The following is a 19,213-nucleotide window of genomic DNA, read 5'->3' as shown; positions in this document are numbered from 1 at the left end:
ATAGAAAACCAATGAAATGGTATATTTTTTTTTACAAATATATGAAATTTTTTTCTTCTTTTTTGAAATTTCAAATGTCCTAATCAAAGAAAAGTAACTTCTGAAATCATGGTTTACAAGGGGATTTATCTAATCCAAAGCAATTCTACCGTAATTCAGCAGTTAATACCTTAAACTCGAATAAGAAATGCTTACCACAGAACTTTACTCCGGAGTTTTGAGAAGTTTGCCCATATTTTTTAAGTTTAATGAAATACGACGTCACAACCGAAAGTCACCATTGCTTCCCTTTCTTCATGCACAAACACACTAACAGAAAAGAAGAAAGCTGAAAAACCATTATGCTAGGTTAAAGTCGCAGAATAACTACCCTAAAAGGTGAACCAAAAAACAACATAAAATTTCAAGGTGAAAAACAACATTTAAAAGGAACGGGTGATTATTATTAACAGTGTGGGGGGGGGGGAGTAGGCAATTTAATTGAACAAGTTTTTTAAAACTACTTAGTAGTAGTGGCAGCACTGATTATATCAGTTTGGCCAACTTCTTCTGATTGAAATTGAAAATGAATATTGTGTCAGTGTGCCACAATAAATGCAAGACATAGGAGACACTCAAAAATTGCTCAACAGTTATTTCTTAGTTGTTTTTTATGCAACTCTGCGACTTAGTAGGTGTACATTAGATAGCCAGTTTCATTCACTGAACCAAACTACTAACTTTTGCGTCAAAACTTACTACCCGAGCTTGCTTTACTACAGAAACTATTTTTCCCCCACTCTTGAAACGAGAAACACTCTAAAGGTATTGGTGGATGGTGGGGCACTACACTAAACATTCTATCACAGTTTTTTTTTTTTTTTATATTACATTACCTGAAAGTGAAAGTAAAACGCAATCTATCCGGCTTAAAATGAATATAACCTGTACGTCACCTTCCCAAAACCAGCTGATATATTTAAGAATTGTAAAAAAAAAAAATAATAATAATGTAGTATTCTTCCCACTCCGAATAAATAAAAATATCTGCATAAAAACAAAGATGCACTAATGCGGTCTCTTTTTTTTTTTTTTTTTTTTTTTTTTTGAGGCACTTAACTGCTATGGTCATTATGCCTTAAGAACATCCACTATATATAGTTATTAAACTGTCCACCCTTACCACAATATGTAACAAACTCGACTAGATAATTTTATAAATACCGTAAAACAAAACAAATAAATACTATAATACAAATATATAACAATCTCTAAAAAATAATGTTATAAATACTATACACAAAACAAGACAAACAAAAATATAGAGTAAATAAATACTATAAAATAAATATTAAATATAAAATATAAAATATGTAATAAATAATCTCTACGAAATAATGTAATAAATGTTAATATCTAAAATAAAACAGATAACTAGATAATTTTTTTTTTTTTTTAAGTGAAGATTGTCTAAATGAGGTTGAACAAAGAGGCGGCTTTTAGGTAAGCCAGGACATTGCTCACTACTGAGTGGTCATCGCCTAGTGCCTCTATGACCGTTGAAATTTCAAATGTCCTAATCAAAGAAAAGTAACCAGCGGGACTTCTGAAGTCATGGTTTACAAGGGGATTTATCTAATCCAAAGCAATTCTACCGTAATTCAGCAGTTCTACCTTAAACTCGAATAAGAAATGCTTACCACAGAACTTTACTCCGGAGTTTTGAGAAGTTTGCCCATATTTTTTAAGTTTAATGAAATACGACGTCACAACCACTAATATAAATACCGGAAAGATGAAGGCTCCACGATAACGGAGCAGTTAACCCGCAAAGCTAAGATGTATTGTTGGTTTAGTGGGTTCGATACCCTAACTCTAGGCTTTGGATTCTATTTAATGGTTAATATAAGAAATTTATACTGAAGTATGTTAGGGGGTTGTAGGCTAGACCCGCAATGCTAAGATGTATTGATGGTTTAGTGGGTTCGATTCCCTATTTTTAAGTCTTGGATTTTATTTAATGGTTAATAAAAAGAAATTTATAGTAAAGTATGTTTGCTAGTCGCCTCTGTCCGCGACACCTAATTTGATATTTGTTAGCAAAGCTCGCCTGAAAAAATAGGTATTACTTAACTTTTTACCTTTTTTTTTGTATTGTATTTTGCAGTGTTTTTCATTCTAAGACTTCACTTGAAATATCTGTTTTAAAAGCCCCCTTAAATTCTAAAAAGGTTTTTTCTTTAAATTAGTCGCGTGTGTATATGTTATCAATACGAGTATATGCGCAACATTACAAAAGTATTTAAGAAATACTATGTTCTAACTGACATGAAATAAATGTGAACATATTTTTTTTGTACAACAACAAATACATAGTTTTCAAGGACTTTTCCAATTTTTTTTTCCAAATATCTTTGAGCGAAGAAAATCGATATTTACGCATCATCAGAGATTTGATTTGACAATCGATGTTTAAGAAATGTTAACAGTCCAGTAAACCAGCACCGATTTATTTGAATAGATTAGGCGATTATAAAATGTATTTACATGTATGTATGATTACGTAATACTTGTGTATGACGTGTAAAACTATGAAAAATAAAACTTCGTCATACAACTGTGCGTGTGTGACGTAAGGTTTGAATACTGGACAGCAGTATTTTTTTTTTTTTTATCTGAAACCTCATGAACTAACAAAAATGAACCAATGAGAATCTAGAAAATTTCAAGAATTCTGATAGATCTGGGTAATCATATGAATGATTCTCTGATAATGGATGAAAATACGAAACTGGGAAGAAATATAAAGAAAAGGAGCCACGGTAGCCGAGCGGGTTATGAGGCGAGACCTGCAAAGCTAATATGCATTGTGGTACTGAGTTTGATTCCCGGTCTAGACGCTTTGGATTTTACTTAATGGTTGAATGAGAAATAGTAAAGTACGTTTGCTAGTCGCCTCCGTCCACGACACCTGGTAAATGGTAGTTCGACGTTAAGCCCCGCCTGAAAAAATAGGCGATTACTTTACTTTTTACTTTATAAAGAAAAAAAAGGAGCGTGCTACGACGCCTATCTTTGTCAGGCCCTGTGCAGTACTACCTAGGTAGTCAGCCCTTAGAGTAGTAAGCCTTTATTGAAGTATTTCTATAGAAAACCTTAGCTATAAAACCTTAAAAAGGACAAAATCATAAGCCCTCTTAGTAAGACAAACTCGCCGCCTCATTGGCGCACTAGACGAGGAAAACCCTAGTTTAGCTACTGAATTTCATCAGTAGTAAGTGCATCCAATTGAATCCTGATCAGAACCACAGAAAGACGAGGGCTAGCCCTACAGAACTTAACAAAAGGTATCGAAGTTTTAGACCTTTAATCGCAGCAGCTGAACTGATGTTACTAAAGCTTCTCTGATACTGATATTAAGGATTTCTGTAAGAGTTCGTTGTGTCTGTATTGAGGTATCGGAGATGTATCGAAGGGGTTGACCAAAAGCTTGTTCTCCTCACCTGGCATTCTTAAGCTCCAGTAAGCCTGGAACGAACCCCAGCATAGGAGACCTAGCCCCTCCCCTAAGTCTATTATTACCATCCCTTCTTTAGTTGGGATAATACGTTAATCAACACACTGCTTCGGTCATAATATAATGAAAGAGATAACAATAAACGGGCAAATTTCATTCATACAAAGGGACAAAAAAACGTAGCCTTGCTCAAATGGCTAAACTTATTTGCATAAGAAGGCTAAAGTGGACTGTAGAACGAAAAAAAAAAAGTTAATTGCAACCAATAATAGAAACAGCTTACTGGCCACAGTATGGATGGAGGATCATGCACGATGATATGTATTAAGAAGTAAGTAGTAATTAATTAGTAATGCAGTTATAGAGTCAGTGTAGTTAGTTCTCCTTGGCTTGTTCATCCAACCTTGTAAGAAGAACAGGAAAGTACTCAACTTGAGGTTAAAAACGCAGGATAATTTTTAGCAGAACTTCTTATTTCTTGTTGCTTAAAACAACTAAAATTATAGATTTGTACAACATTCGATAGAAGCTGTGCAAATTCTAGCTACTATTAGTATCGATAAAAGGAAGTATTACGATAGTATCAATACTTTCCAAGATTTAACCGGAAGCACGTAACCACATTCTGAGATACTAAGAGCAAAACAAAACTAAATAAATAAACCATTGATTAATACAACGACAACATTGCGCGCAAAAAAAAGAACATATGATTGCAAAATATACTAAAATTGGAGTTTCTGTAAATGATTTGGAAATATTATAGTAGATATATCTAAGGCAGTGGAAATCAATGACGACACAAAAAGTACTTTCACTTGCAAGATTCGCCCGGAAAGGGAGGTTAATATGCAACGTAAAATCGCGTACGTCATTTACCAGTCACCATTTACAAGATTAAAGCTACAGCTGTTTGCGTGTGAAAAGATCAAATTATAATAGTACATCTTCTGATTATTGTAGATATAATTTTAAAAAAGTGACGTACAAAAATAATTATAAACTGAATAATATTTTATTAAGAATTCAGTATGACTCAAATTGTTCGTGAATCTGGTAAAGAGCAGTTTGAAAGACCAGATTTTTTTTTTTAATTTCTCTTAATTCAATCGGATCCAAATTTTGTGGTTAACCATAAATTTGATTATCCTAAAATTTATGATTTCATTAACAAATCAATTTTTGAAATCACTTTCTTCTAGGACAATCTCTTCTTAAACTAGATTAAATATTATTAAACTACAAGAGAAGGGAATGTCCAAAAAAGAAGGAAATAGACGTATGCGAACTTTCTAATATAGATAGCAGCAGTGTCGCACTTCCCTGTATATCTTTAATTATTTATTTTTTCATTCATTGCTTAGTTTAACATAAGCTAAAAGTTATAAAATTACATATAAAATATATTATAAAATTAATTAAAATTACAATAAAAGATTAAGTAAGATTTGACTTAACAATTAACTAAAAGTTTGTTAAACACTTACAAGGCAGAGAATTCACTTAAAATGGAGGCAACGTGTTAGGGGTGACTGATTTTTCATTTTTTAATGATTTTGAGGCGCGTCAACATCTAAGGTTATTGGCGCCAGGAGCTTTTTTCAGTGCACTGGCGGTCTCTAGACAGTGTTCTCTTGTTACAGACAACACTGTCCATCCTCGGACTAGGAAGAGAAAATCTAAGGGTCAACACAGCTGGATTCGAACCCGGGACCTCCGCGTGGGAATCCAATATGCTAATCACATTGCTAATCCCTTCCCTGATTGATTTTCATTTTTTTTTATTTTTAAAAAAAAGGGGGGTAATTAAATTAGATTTTTCAAATCTGAAATGGTAATTACAGGATTAAAGAATATACGGAATAATACTTAAACCGAGTAACGGAGGTCGCTGAACCGTGAAGTATTCTACTCGTAGTATTTCTTCGATCCAGCTTATCATCATTACTGGTTATAATAAAGTAGTTGAATTTACAATTTATTTCTGTCTTCACAGGCGTAGGATTATAAAATGGTGCACAATTTAGTCAAAAAAATGTATTTTAGATTAAATCGCGATTTATTCTTATATTTATTTCATTATGGAAACGTTGAATAGAAAAATTTATTAAGAATAATGGATTAAAAAAAAAAAAAAAAAAAATTTAAATAAATAATATAAAATAAATATATATTTATACATATATATACAGCTAGAGTTGTTCACTTGTATATTTCCATTCAGAAACCTTGAACAAAAGTGTACACAAGAGACAGCGGTGGGGGTAAAGAATGTTCAAACAAAACGCCCGAATACTAGGAGAGTTCAAGTTTTTTAGACTTTATTTTTGTTCTAGAGAATGCTAGAGAGCATTTTCGGAACAAAAAAGTCTAAAAACAAAAAAAATGAATTTTAAATAGGTTCTTAATGAAAGGTAATAGAAAAAATAAGTTTTTACGTAATTAATTTTAGATTATAAATTTATCCAGTTATTAAAAATAAAGACATCAAAAAAGGAAGTGTAATTTTTTTTTAAATTCATTAAACAGGAAGTTACCTTCAAATTATTTATAAAACAATACAGTTTTTTTTAAATACTATTTTTTTATGGTTAACTATTTTAAATATTTTAGAGATAGAAAGATTTCTTTCTGCAAGTTTCGATTTTTTTTTATTTTTGAATATACGATATAAACATCGATTTATAAAATTTCTCCCGCCTTCCATTTCGGCACGCTACACAAAACAGCTGTTAATCGTACGGTTTTTCTTCTTTAAATGGATTTTGCCCAATATAAGGCGTTTCCCCCCCCCACAAATATTTAAATACTATTGGATAGTTTACGAGGGTCGTTTGAAAAGTCCGTGCAAAAATAAAAACTACTTAATTTTTTGGGGTAAACCTTTTTTATTTTTCAACATAGTCTCCTTTTAGGCTTATACACTTCGTCCAACGCTGCTCTAGTTTGTTGATCACTTCCGAATAATAGGATTTGTCCAAGCCTGAAAAATAGCCATTCGTTTCTGCAATCACCTCCTCGTTTGAATAAAATCTTTTTCTCGCTAGCCATTTCTTCATATTGGGGAACAAATAGTAGTCCGAGGGAGCCAAGTCTGGAGAATAGGGGGGATGTGAAACGAGTTGGAACCCTATTTCCATTAATTTTGCGACCACAACTGCTGAGGTGTGAGCTGGTGCGTTTTCGTGATGGAAAAGGACTTTTTTGTGGGCCAATCGTGGGCGTTTTTCTTGCAGCTCGGTTTTCAAACGGTCAAATAACGATGAATAATATGCACCTGTAATAGTTTTACCCTTTTCCAGATAGTCGATGAGGATTATTCCTTGCGAATCCCAAAAGACAGTCGCCATAATCTTTCCGGCCGAAGGAACGGTCTTCGCCTTTTTTGGCGCAGATTCCTCCTTGGTAACCCATTGTTTAGATTGTTCTTTGGTCTCAGGAGTGTAGTGATGTATCCATGTTTCATCCACAGTGACGAAACGACGCTTAAAGTCCTGCGGATTTTTCTGGAACAGCTGCAAACCTTCCTTGCAACACTTCACACGATTTCGTTTTTGGTCAAGCGTGAGCAATCGCGGCACCCATCTTGCGGATAGCTTTGTCATGTCCAAATGTTGATGCAAAATATTATGTACCCGTTCATTCGAGATGCCCACAGCACTAGCAATCTCACGCACCTTCACTCTTCTGTCATCCATCACCATATCATGGATTTTATCAATGATTTCTGGAGTAGTAACCTCAACAGGGCGTCCAGAACGTTCAGCGTCACTTGTGCCCATATGGCCACTCCGAAAATTTTGAAACCACTTATAAACTGTTCTAATCGAAGGTGCAGAGTCACCATAATGTTTATCAAGCTTCTCTTTAGTCTCCTCAGGCGTTTTGCCTTTCATAAAGTAGTGTTTAATCAACACACGAAATTCTTTTTCGTCCATTTTTTGAAAATCACTCGACTCCCTCGATTCAAACGAATGCCAAACACAAAGAAATAGACCGATCTGGCTGAAACTTGGTGTGTGTTCTTCCAAGAGATGCTATTAACTAAACATAACCTCGATACGCGCCAGTAGTGCTATCTCTCTGACTTTGCACGGACTTTTCAAACGACCCTCGTACTTAAATCGCGTATTATTTTCATGAACTTTCTGAAATCATCCCAGTTTTGTTGTTGTGTACATACAGGTCGTTAAGTATTGTCCATAGTATTCCAAATTAAACCTAGTGAAAAAAGTTATCATCTACCTTTGTGAAATTACAGCTTAGCCTTTATCGCGAAGATTCCTGAATGTAGAAGGAAGTATACGATAGATCAAACGATAAGATGTTCCAGATTAAGGTTACTCAGTGGCATTGTAAAAAAAACTAAAAAAACTAATTTGGTTTCCGCAAGTTCTCGGAGCAGAACGTCGGAGTTTCCAGTAAATTTCTTGAAGTTGTGGAAGACTAATCCTTCCTTCCTTTGTCCTTTTAAAGATTTCTTGACGAGAAAGACAAAAAAAAGGAGGAAGCAAGAAATGAATAGTCTTTTTAGTCTAGTCGTTTTGGGCATGATTTTATTTTTAAATCTTTTATTGGAATTTACAACTGCAACGGTTGTTGCAACAAGCAAATGTGGTACCTGATAGCAAAAATAAAATAAAAGAAAATCATGAGTGGAGAAGGCACCCAGTGGTGCCACTCCAGTAACGTGCTTTACTCTCACGATAAGAGTAGATCACGAGGCCATCTTTTCTTCAATCTCCTTAGAGGATTACTCTGGTAATGTGGAGGAAGCTAGGTGTTCTATGAGAGGCTTAGGATGAGCTGCTGTACAGTGGAATGAAATTTGAGAAAACGAGTGTTAGCTAGATCTGTAATGAAAGGGATTTTTACGTCATCATGGTTAGTGTGAGGTTAGATACATAGAACGGAGCGTTAAGAAGTTTTCGAAGTATTTTTTTTGGACTATAATGTCTGGAGGCTTAGTGAGTTGGAACGGTTTAGTCGATTCCCATACTTCGATGGGCCGTATGACCAAATTGGTCGCAGTAACAGTAGATATAAGTCTTTTATTATGTACGTGAAGTTTCGAACTTTTAAAACTTAATTAATTCTTAAATATCTATCCCAGATTGCAACATTGCACCAAAAAAAAATACACTTTCAAAAACCCAAATTCCTCCTTAATAAACCTTAAAATAAAATTTCTTTGCAAAATTAATAAAAAATCTTTATCGATCTACGTGTACGTTATGTTTATATTACGTTAAAAGAAAATTGAAGGAAATATTTTGATGAAAATGATAGAAAATTAAATATCGATACAGAGTAAAGTTGCATTTTTGGAATTATCTTCAAATCCGAAATAATACATATACGTTTATAAGTAATAAGACCGGAAATTACCCAGAAATGGCCTTTAGAGGGAAACCTTTCCATAACCTTCTCCCAGAAGCCTCCTTAATCGAAATTACCTTAACAAAAAAAATTCTTCTGATAAAAGTTTTGGAGCAATATGAGTACTTCCGTATAATGAGATAATTGTGAAAAACTAAGGAGCTATTTTGGAGAAAATCTCTTTAAAAACTTTTTTTAAAAATGGAAAATTATTGCCTTACTTTCCACTTACCACAAAATGAAAATAACAATTTAAAATTTTTTTCTACCAACAAATATGGAGGAACTAAAAGATTTTAAAAGAACACCTGTAGGCGAAATTGTTGAAAAAAGTTCACAAGTTCGTTCAAAACGGATCTTAAAGACAGGAAATTCCAGCTTACGTGAGATCTGCATTTTCAACAGCCTCTCCTTGTAGGCCAAGAACTAAGTGCCTTGACCCTCTCTCATTTTGTAATCACCGGGAATTTCCAACCAGTGGAGAAGAGACTTACCGCCAACGTTCAACCGGGTGGAACCAACTTTAACTACCAAGAACCAACGCGTCACATATTGAGGGGATTTATGAAACGGCCGAGATTAATTGAAGCAATAATGATACCAGTTACCAAGCAAGCCATCTGTTTTTAGTATAATTTCAAATCCCTAAGGAGAACTTACAAAAAAAAAAAAAAGAAAAAAATACTCGAAACTGTTTCGAATAAAAGTGATGAAAGAAGACAAAGATTAAAAGTCAATTTCAGTTGTAATCTTTCTGTTGGTATTATTGCAAAGCTTTCGAAGAGATAAGGTCTACTTCAGGGCTGCGAAATATATGTACAGAACCCAGATTTTAATTTACATTAATCTGTTGCTATAAAATAGCTCACAATCATTTATCTTTTATCACAAACAATTGTGAGTTGTTTTACAATGTGGGTAACTGCCTCGAAATATTGGAGTAACCCAAAATCCTACCTTCACATTAGAAATCCACAATGTAAAACAACTTACAATTTGTTCAAAAAGTAAATAATTGTTGTACACTATTTTTTTTTTTACATCACCAAATTAATTTATATTTTAATATGTTCCTTTAAATAATTTTCTACAGTCCTGAAGATGACTCAGAGTCCAAAGCTTGGCATTAATACAAAAACAAAAAACATTATAACTGAATGTGGCTATAATCTATCTGGAGGCGCCATGGTAGCCGAGCGGTTATAGGCTAGACCCGCAAAGCTAAGATGTATTGTTGGTTTAGTGGGTTCGATTCCCCCTGGTCTAGGCCTTGGATTTTATTTAATGGTTAATATGAGAAATTTATAGTAATGTATGTTAGGCGGCTATAGGCTAGACCCGCAAAGCTAAGATGTATTGTTGGTTTAGTGGGTTCGATTCCCCCTGGTCTAGGCCTTGGATTTTATTTAATGGTTAATATGAGAAATTTATAGTAATGTATGTTAGGCGGCTATAGGCTAGACCCGCAAAGCTAAGATGTATTGTTGGTTTAGTGGGTTCGATTCCCCCTGGTCTAGGCCTTGGATTTTATTTAATGGTTAATATGAGAAATTTATAGTAATGTATGTTAGGCGGCTATAGGCTAGACCCGCAAAGCTAAGATGTATTGTTGGTTTAGTGGGTTCGATTCCCTAAGCGTTCCTAAGTGTTCTAAGATCCTAAGCGTTGGATTTTATTTAATGGTTAATAAGATATTTATAATAAAAGTATATTTGCTAGTCGCCTAGCTGAAAAGTATGCATCACTTTACTTTTTTCCCCATTGTAGTAACTGAATCAGTAACCACAAAACATGAACATTGTTCTACAAAAGTGTTCAAGTCTAAGATTCGTTTTGTTCGAGTTGAAAATTCCCTGGTCGGTAGAAATTAATGGAAAATTCGGAAAAGCCTCGCTTTCGACTTATATTATTATATTAATTAATCCCACATTAATTGTCTGCTGTTAACAATTAAGAAATAAGATAATATCATAATGAAGGCATTGACAGAATCAATAAAAAGAACGAAACCCAATTCCAAAATGCAAATAAATTATTCAATTAGAGCATATTATTAATAAATAATTAACCAGTACATTAATAACACTTATAGAGTTAACGGTGATTTTTTGATGTGTAATGGATTTTTTGGGTAAATCCACTTTCTAAAAGGTCCTTGTACTGTTCATAGAGTAGAAGGTCATTAAATTGTAATAATTAGTAATTGGAGAGATACATTTTAGGAGGGAACTTGAAGAAGGTTAAAGGAAAACAAAATAAAAATTAAAAGGTAACGACGTTTTGAAGATAGCAATCATATGGAGGGAATAAAATCAAAAAATTATAAATAAAACTTACGTGATTAACATGGCAGTGTAGTTTTTGTGTAAAGCACGATATCACCAACAACTTGCGTAATTTATTTTTGGTCGAAGAAGATATCCTTCTTTTTTTTTTTTTTAAGGACTTCCTTTTTGGCTGCTTCTATTATTTTCGGCTTTTCTGTTTTCCGGTTTTAATTACTATCAGAAATAATTCACAGAGAAAAACACAATTTAAAAAAAAAAAAAGAAAAGAAAATCCGGAAATTGAACAGTCGACTACAAAAACACTCTTTAAATAGAAATATAAAGATTTGGCAGGATATTACAATAAATTGGAAATAAGCAGCTGGTTTTTTTTACTTGAAATAAAAAGGGCTACCTAAGGAACCCTTCATTTAAAAGATACCGGGCACAGTGTTCTCTCGTTTTATACGGGAGCCAAACTAAACTATTCTAACCTATTACTTTATCTTCCTGTTCCCGTTGACAACGAACTAATATCTTTCCGGTATCTTAAGTACTCCAAGATTTACTTTTGTACCATCCTCTTGCCCTACAGTAGGTATTGCCTTAATATAGATCTTTAATTTTCAATCTGTAAAGAAAATATCCCTAAGTTTTCCACCGATTGGTCTAAATGATTGGTATATAGCATGTCTGTCTGTCTGTAGAATCTGTTGTCAGCATAATTTAAAAAAAACAAAAAATCGCAGAACCCATAAAACTTGAAATTTAAATTTCCGCCCCATAAATACGCTTTTTTGATCGAAAATTGTTTTCAAACTTTTCACTTTGATTGGATTTTGGAAAATGGTTTTACAGAATTTCTTGTGAGTAATTCAGCTGTGTGGCCTACGTTATTGTAAGAGTAAATAAGTAAAGTAATTCCCTATTTTTTTCAGGCTGGCTTTAATAACTACCAATTAGGTGTCGTAGACGGAGGCGACTAACAAACATACTTTACTATAAATTTCTCATATTAACCATTAAATAAAATCCAAGACTTAAAGATAGGGAATCGAACCCACTAAACCAACAATACATCTTAGCTTTGCGGGTCTAGCCTATAACCACCTAACATACTTTACTGTAAATTTCTCATATTAACCATTAAATAAAATCCAAGACTTAGAGATAGGGAATTGAACCCACTAAACCAACAATACATCTTAGCTATGCGGGTCTAGCCTCTTAACCGCTCGGCTACCGTGGCCTCTGTTATTGTGCTCATAAATCACAAAAATTATTTGGTGCCCTCCTCTGAATTTTTTACTATAACACACTGGGAATATAAAAGAGGCGGAAAAAAAAATTTCATCAAAGTTGGGCTTTTTTCAACATTACCATTTTACAGGCAGTTTTTGACGGTTAATCCAAATCAAGATACATAGGGAAAAGGGTTAAGGACCACTAGTCTCTAAAATAATTCCAAAAATTTCTCAAAAGGTAATCAAGAGCATACTTATAGGCACCTCAAATGGGTTTATTGCATTGTTTCTAGTTACAATACTATGATTGTAACTAAAAATAAATGAGTGTCCCTTAAAATTTTGGAACCTCAAGGGGCGAAGGTTTTTTTTTTTCTAAAGACAAAAAGGGCATCACAAAGTAACAGCCACCGGAAATAAGTCATCAAATATTCAGATAATTTCCACGTAAAATGGAGATTAATCGGTTTGAAGAAAAAAGGTTAACATGGAAAACCGGAAAGGTGATCTTTTAATTTTGCAACTGACAGAGAGAGCAACTCATTTGCAACACAAAACTGGCACAAATCGCCCGACATAATATAAACATATATATATAATATATCCACTTGCATTTATATCTACACTCACATATATATATATATATTACTTATGGAGCGCAGAGTGGGAAGTAATTTGTGTTATGGAAGTTACATCATTTAGAAAGTTAGTGTGTTAATAGAGAAGGCATTGGTGGAGATTGGAAACGTGGTGGGGCGAAGTATGGACGACCGGTCAGTACGCACTAACTGTGCACAGCGTGTGCGAGTGTACAAAACGAAAACAAAAATGCAAAAAAATAAATAAATAATCAAAATTTTTGGCTCCATAACTTTCCAGGAATTTCCTGTAATAAGCATCCTTTTAGTCGACGTGCTTTGGTCTAGATACAGGTTAGAACAGGAAATGATGGGCTGTATATTGGTGCTAAATAAGCACACGTAATGTACTTAATCAGCTAAGCGTTCGACTGTATGGGTTTTACCCTAAATAGTCGCGCATATCCACTAAAACTCTGTATGCTTCCTGTGAATGTTGGGTACTTGGTACGTGTTGTTAGACTGGGAGATACCCACAGGGACGCCAAGATCACCTAAAGAAGTGGCTAGTCCTATGGGGGAATGAAGGTGTCGGCGTCTGACTTGGTTCTATAGTTATAAAATTCCAAAAATTGATATTTATTGTCCTGAAAACGGATTTCCCCCCCCACTTTTCTGAAAATTGCTAATGGCTAAAACGATTTTTTTTTTTTTTTTTTTTTTTTTTTTTTTTTTTTTTTTTTTTTTTTTAAAGCCACTTAACGCTCTCGTTAAATGCAAGAAATTCGACAAATTTTCATTTGAAAACAGTTTTCCGTGAACATTCAATTTAATGAGAACCGTTCCTTGGGCCTCACTTGTATTTGCGAGTCACGAAGTGAATCATTCATTTAGTAGAAATAACACTTCCGGTTGTCGGTTATAGCACAAAACTTTAGCTTTATGATTGGCTATTTTTTTTTTTTTTTGAAATTTCGGCTGCTTTCGTGAAAGGAAGGAATCATCAAGAGGTTTTTGAAAATTGATTGAAAGAAATTATGGGTTCTTTATGGATTTTTTTTTTTTTTTTCTTATTTCCCTAAAGCAGTTGGTCACACTGTAAAGACTACGAAAGTGAAGCTTAACTATAAAAAAATTTTAACTTTCTCTGTGAATCTTCTCTCGCCAAGCCGCACGGACCGGTTGTATATATATCTATACACACACACAGACACACACGTACAAACAATTCCCTTCCATTGATATCCTTATACACTGGGAGACACAGTAGAGTGGGAAGATCAGGATACCGGAAATGATAGAACTAAACTACCTGTCTGGCCTTCTCCTAAAAAGAAGAAGAAGAAAAAAAGCACACTTCGCTATTTAATGTTTCTATTCCCAAATTATAAACTTGTTATGAAATGAAAGAACATTTTCGATTTTTTTTAAAAGAAAAAGAAAATTTTTATCGTCTTCAAAATTTGATTTCAAAAAAGAAAATTTTGATGTGAACAGCCACAATTAGCGTAATTTATCGTCTGAGCGGAAGTACCACTTTGCCCAATAGAATTTCCGGTATTCCAAGAATAGTCGTGTGAGTGTTCACATAAAATTTATTTCAAAGATAAGACGCGGACATTTTACACATTAACCGCACCAATAATCACCCCCCCACACACCAATCGATGAATTCCCCCCCCCCCCCATAAAGCGTTGATCTAAAATTGAATCAACCAAGAAATTGTTGTGAAAGAATGCACCACGATGAGCCAACAAAAAACCATTGAATCCGACGGAAATAATCGGACCCAGCCGAGAAAGGAATGTTGTTTTTTTTAGAAAAACCACAGACTGGGTTAGGACTGACTTCACGCTTCAGTAAAGACGCCGCCTCTGGAAATTACAGGAGTGGTGTTGGTGGGGGGGGGGGGTCCTTTAAGTTCTTTCACCACGCCATCTTTTGGGAGTTAGAAAAGATAATACCAGAAAAGGGGTTTAGGAGATTTACAGAATATTATCAAGTCTTTACAAAATGATCAACTCAAGAGATCTATTCTAATATTTATTCATTCCGGAATAACAAGATTGAAAATTTTAGGAAAGAGATGTCAAAATATTATACTTCCGGAAATGGACCTTAACGTCATTGAATAGATAAGTAGGTGTGTACCAAGAAATGAGTAATACAACAAAAAATATATACAGATAGATGACATAATCTTCGAACATCAATGCATTTTACCATTTTTTAAATTTTAAAATTAACTATACGTAAGTAAATACCAATAAAATGAAGAAAAAAAAAAAAATTAAAATTAATTTGTTAAGAAAAAGGGTGGAAAATTGTGGTCAGAATAACTCTATTTTCTTTTATTTAATTTTCTTTTTGCTCTTTATTTTATGCAGCTTAAAAGTTCTACTTTGCAGATATATAATTACGGTTTGCAAAATTACTAGGTTTTTCTCGAACATAAAGTAGGGAAAATTTAGTTAAATTTAGTTGAATGGAAAATATGTATACTGTTTAGTAAACTAGTTTAACTGGTTTTCTAAATTTGGAATTATTGGTTCAACGATATCCTTCCATTAAAAAGAAAATACCCTAGAGTAAACCCTTAAACGACTTGGCGCCAGTGTTGGTGTAGTGGTTACGGAAACTTTGGTTTTGAAAGTGGGAGATCCTTAGTTCGAATCCTGTGTACTACAGCTACTTTGTTAGAAAACCAAAAATTTAGTAGGAAAAAAATTATGGGCTTCCTCTACCATTCGCCAATACCTAATTTAAGGTAGCTGGGGCCTTAAAGCCCTGCCTGGGAAAATATAGGCGATTACTTTACTCTCTCATCATAGGTTTATAACTCTCAAGACAGTAAAGAAGGGATTGAACAGTGCACCCAAAATCCAGTTGGGCGGAAACGGGGGGTTTTCTTCGATTTTTTTTTTGTTTTTTGATAACACATTCAATTTCTATTGGTAATAATTTATAAATGATAAGTTAGGACCGTATATTTTACTGGAGGAGCCCACTTAAAGGAAACCTCCTTCTTAATCAAACTTTTCCGGATTCAAAGGGACCTCAACGAATAAAGTTTCCAAAATCTGCTTCGGATAAAGTCTTCAGACAGAATCCTAAAATCATGAAATTCGCCATTATTGCCACGAATTTAGTTTCCCCCCCCCCACGATAACTAAACACACGTTATAGAATCGTAAAATATTCTGAAATTGAACTTTAGAGAGGAAAATTTCAAAAGAAAAATGTCAAGACAGGAAAAGTCTTATATCCAATTAAGATTAAAGAAAAATAAGTAGGGCAATTTTGGGGGGCGGGAGAGGGGGTTAAAATATAAACTAAATATTTTAAAAATTTAGTTTCATCTCATCAAAAATTTGTCTAAATAATGGATTTTTTGTGCTACAATACTTAAGTTAAACTTGTTCTTGTACAGGCCTACATGGTCTTCACGGATTTTTCTGAATTAAATATGGAAGGACAATCCTTTGAAATCACTTAAAATCCTTAAAATACATTACGCAGAGCCTTTTACAGTAAAAGAGAATTTAAAAAAAAAAATATAAATAAATATAATTTAACTCGCCATTACGGGCAAAAAACTTTTTTTTTTTAAACCCCTCAATATTTGCTATAAAAATTATTAGTGTAATTTAAAAGACTAAATCAGGAAAACCAAAAAGTTAACTCTTATACATGATCCCAAAACTACAAAAAAACTAAAAATGCACTACCTACATAACCGAACATTAAAATCACACCAGCCAAACATAAAAAAGATTTCTTATGATTTTTAAAGTAACTAATCACTTGTTTGCCAAATATAAGAATTAAGATAATGCTGCTTATTTCCAAAATACTGTTCATATCATTTTGTTTTATTTATTTTTAATAAATAAATAGATAAAATCTAAAATAAAACTTACATTTTGAACGGCAACTTTTCAATATAGTTTAACTCCGACTGATTTAATAAAGAAAAATACAATACAACTCTAAATCTGCACTAATAACTTATCGGTTATAAATAAGTAGACATGGCCAATTAAAAAACTAAAGTCTTAAGTTCAAAATTAAGCACACAATAAAATTCACTCATTTAAAATTTGAAAGAAATAAATAAAGAAAACATTAGAATACAGTATTTTGTTGAAAAAAATATATATATATCCAAAACAAAGCACACAGAGTACTGTAAGATAGAGGGTGACGTCTGTAGTACTGAAGATATGACAGTTAAGGAAACCAACCACACGCTAATGAAATCTCCCCACCACTATTAACAAACTTTAAATTTATATATATTTTTACTACTACTACTTCAACACAGAAGAATATAGAATCTAGGTGTGCGTGTGTTTGTGTGGTAATAGAATGAGAGAGGAATAGAGAGAGAGAGAAAGAGGGACCCCGCGGATAGACGTAAAGGACCAAGAACACAAAACTCTTCTGGTTGCACACACTCTGGTTGTAAAGGAGTGGGGATAAGAAAAGCTTGCAAGAAAGAGAGGGGAGAGTGACTATAGACAGTTCTACAGAAGGACGGACGGACACAGTCCACAAAAAAAAAACCAAAAGGTGGGGAGATTATTATTGTTTTGCCTTCCTGCTCCATCCCCACCCTATCGCCCGCAAGGAAAATAAAATAATAAATGTTGCACATTCTCGTAACTACTCTAAGGGGGAAAAAGAAAAAAAGGAAGGATTTTCATGATTAGTAAAAGCTCAAAAAAATAGAAAACACTAAAAAAAAAAAATACGCAGCAATTAGGAAATCTCGAATAGGTGCCACCATTAGGCGTGTCAATAAACCAAGCGGAAGTGCTACCACACTCTGAAACGAATTTTAAAATAAAATTGGTACACCTGTGCAAAGGCTATAAGAGTAGCAGCCTCTTAAACCCCTTTCGAGAAAATCTTTACCTAAATTGGATGAAAAAATAATTGTCATTTCAGTCGTGATACATTTATTCTGCCGCGAGCTTTCGACCCTAGGGACTAGGTCCATCTTCAAGGCTGTGGAACTTATTTTCAGATTGTTAACAATGATTCTATTAAAATGAATATGTATAATATAACGAAATTTACAAAAATTATTTACCTAGTTTACAAAGTAATACTATTACATTACAGGGTTGGTGTGTCTTCTGTCTTGTCTGTTCATGGACTGAGTGTGATCGGTCTGTGTGTTAGATTGTGTGTAAGTCAGTGTTGCTAATTATCAAATATTTTTTAGTAAGTTGGCCGTATATGCTGTTTAAATTGTTCTTGTCTGTTTTGAAATTTACACTGTTTTCTGTCTTAGATGTGTTTATCATTTCTAGCACTTTCCTATTTTTGTGTGTTGGTTTCTGATTTAAGTATCTTTGTGTTTGGGGAAATCGAAAGTGTGATGATTTTCACCGATGACCGATCACACTCAGACCATGATACAGAAAAGACAGAAGACACACCAACGCTGTAATGTAAAAATATTACTTTGTAAACTAGCCCTGAAGATGGACTTAGTCCCTAGGGTCGAAAGCTCGCGGCATAATAAATGTATCACGACTGAAATGGCAATTATTTTTTCATCCTATTGAAATTATGATTCAGTGACCAAAAATAATGAACAGCAATTTATTATTTTAGGCAATATTTCAAATATGCACGCAATCAGTACAGAGAGTTGAAAGAAAATTACGAGAAAAAATTGATTAAAAATAGAAGAGACTATTAAAACGAATCAATTAAAATTTTGCACGATTACAATACTTCCAGTTTAAGAGAAATAAAAACAACCACTTCCGTAAAGACTCGGACACCAAAGCAAGACTCATAAAACCCAATTACTTCTTCTCCCACCCCCTCGGACTTTCCAGAGGATTCAAACGTAATATTTCCGCTGACAGCTCACCGATAAGGAACATCCCACTCTTACCATTTTTTAATATACCAAATAATAATATTAATAATAACAAGTTTAAAAACATTTGTTTAAATGAAAGCTGATTCGAATTAATAAATAAAAAGAAGTCAAAACTGCTGAGCTGGGAAATATTACGGCAAAATTATTTTTTACTTCCTGTTTAGAATAGTTTTGTTATCAATTAATCTAATCGAATAATAGTACGAGGGGCGCTATTTATATTTTGAGCCTAATAATAAAAAAAAACAATAATTTGTCATTGAAAATGACTTTATTGTTTTTCAAAATATTCTCCTTTATGATCTATACACTTCTGCATGCGTTCGAACCACTTGTCAAAGCATTT

The 19,213-nt window shown here is 33.5% G+C and overlaps 1 protein-coding gene across 9 annotated transcripts in view; it reads right to left on the bottom strand.

Annotated features, from left to right (window-relative positions):
* snu (ABC-type transporter snustorr) overlaps positions 1 to 19,213 on the bottom strand; it is a 146,663-nt gene that overhangs the window by 65,352 nt on the left and 62,098 nt on the right. The window contains exons 1-2 of one of the 9 annotated variants that reach the window (XM_074113797.1): positions 16,886 to 17,502; positions 11,213 to 11,376 (exon numbers count right to left, since the gene is read on the bottom strand). The exons of 6 other annotated variants lie outside the window; for them this stretch is intronic. In XM_074113797.1, the coding sequence (XP_073969898.1) occupies positions 11,213 to 11,223 (11 nt within the window). In that variant the 5' untranslated portion in view covers positions 11,224 to 11,376; positions 16,886 to 17,502. Of the gene's footprint in view, positions 1 to 195; positions 4,126 to 11,212; positions 11,377 to 16,885; positions 17,503 to 19,213 lie in introns of those variants that run through there. 2 more of the 9 variants (XM_074113798.1, XM_074113802.1) reach the window with 2 other exon arrangements.

This window comes from Rhodnius prolixus, unplaced genomic scaffold, assembly GCF_049639745.1.
Source record: "Rhodnius prolixus isolate KJV_2025 unplaced genomic scaffold, Rpr scaffold_7, whole genome shotgun sequence".
NCBI lineage: Eukaryota > Metazoa > Arthropoda > Insecta > Hemiptera > Reduviidae > Rhodnius > Rhodnius prolixus.
The sequence above is the reverse complement of the archived record's forward strand: the minus strand, read 5'-3'. Positions and strand labels throughout refer to the sequence as shown.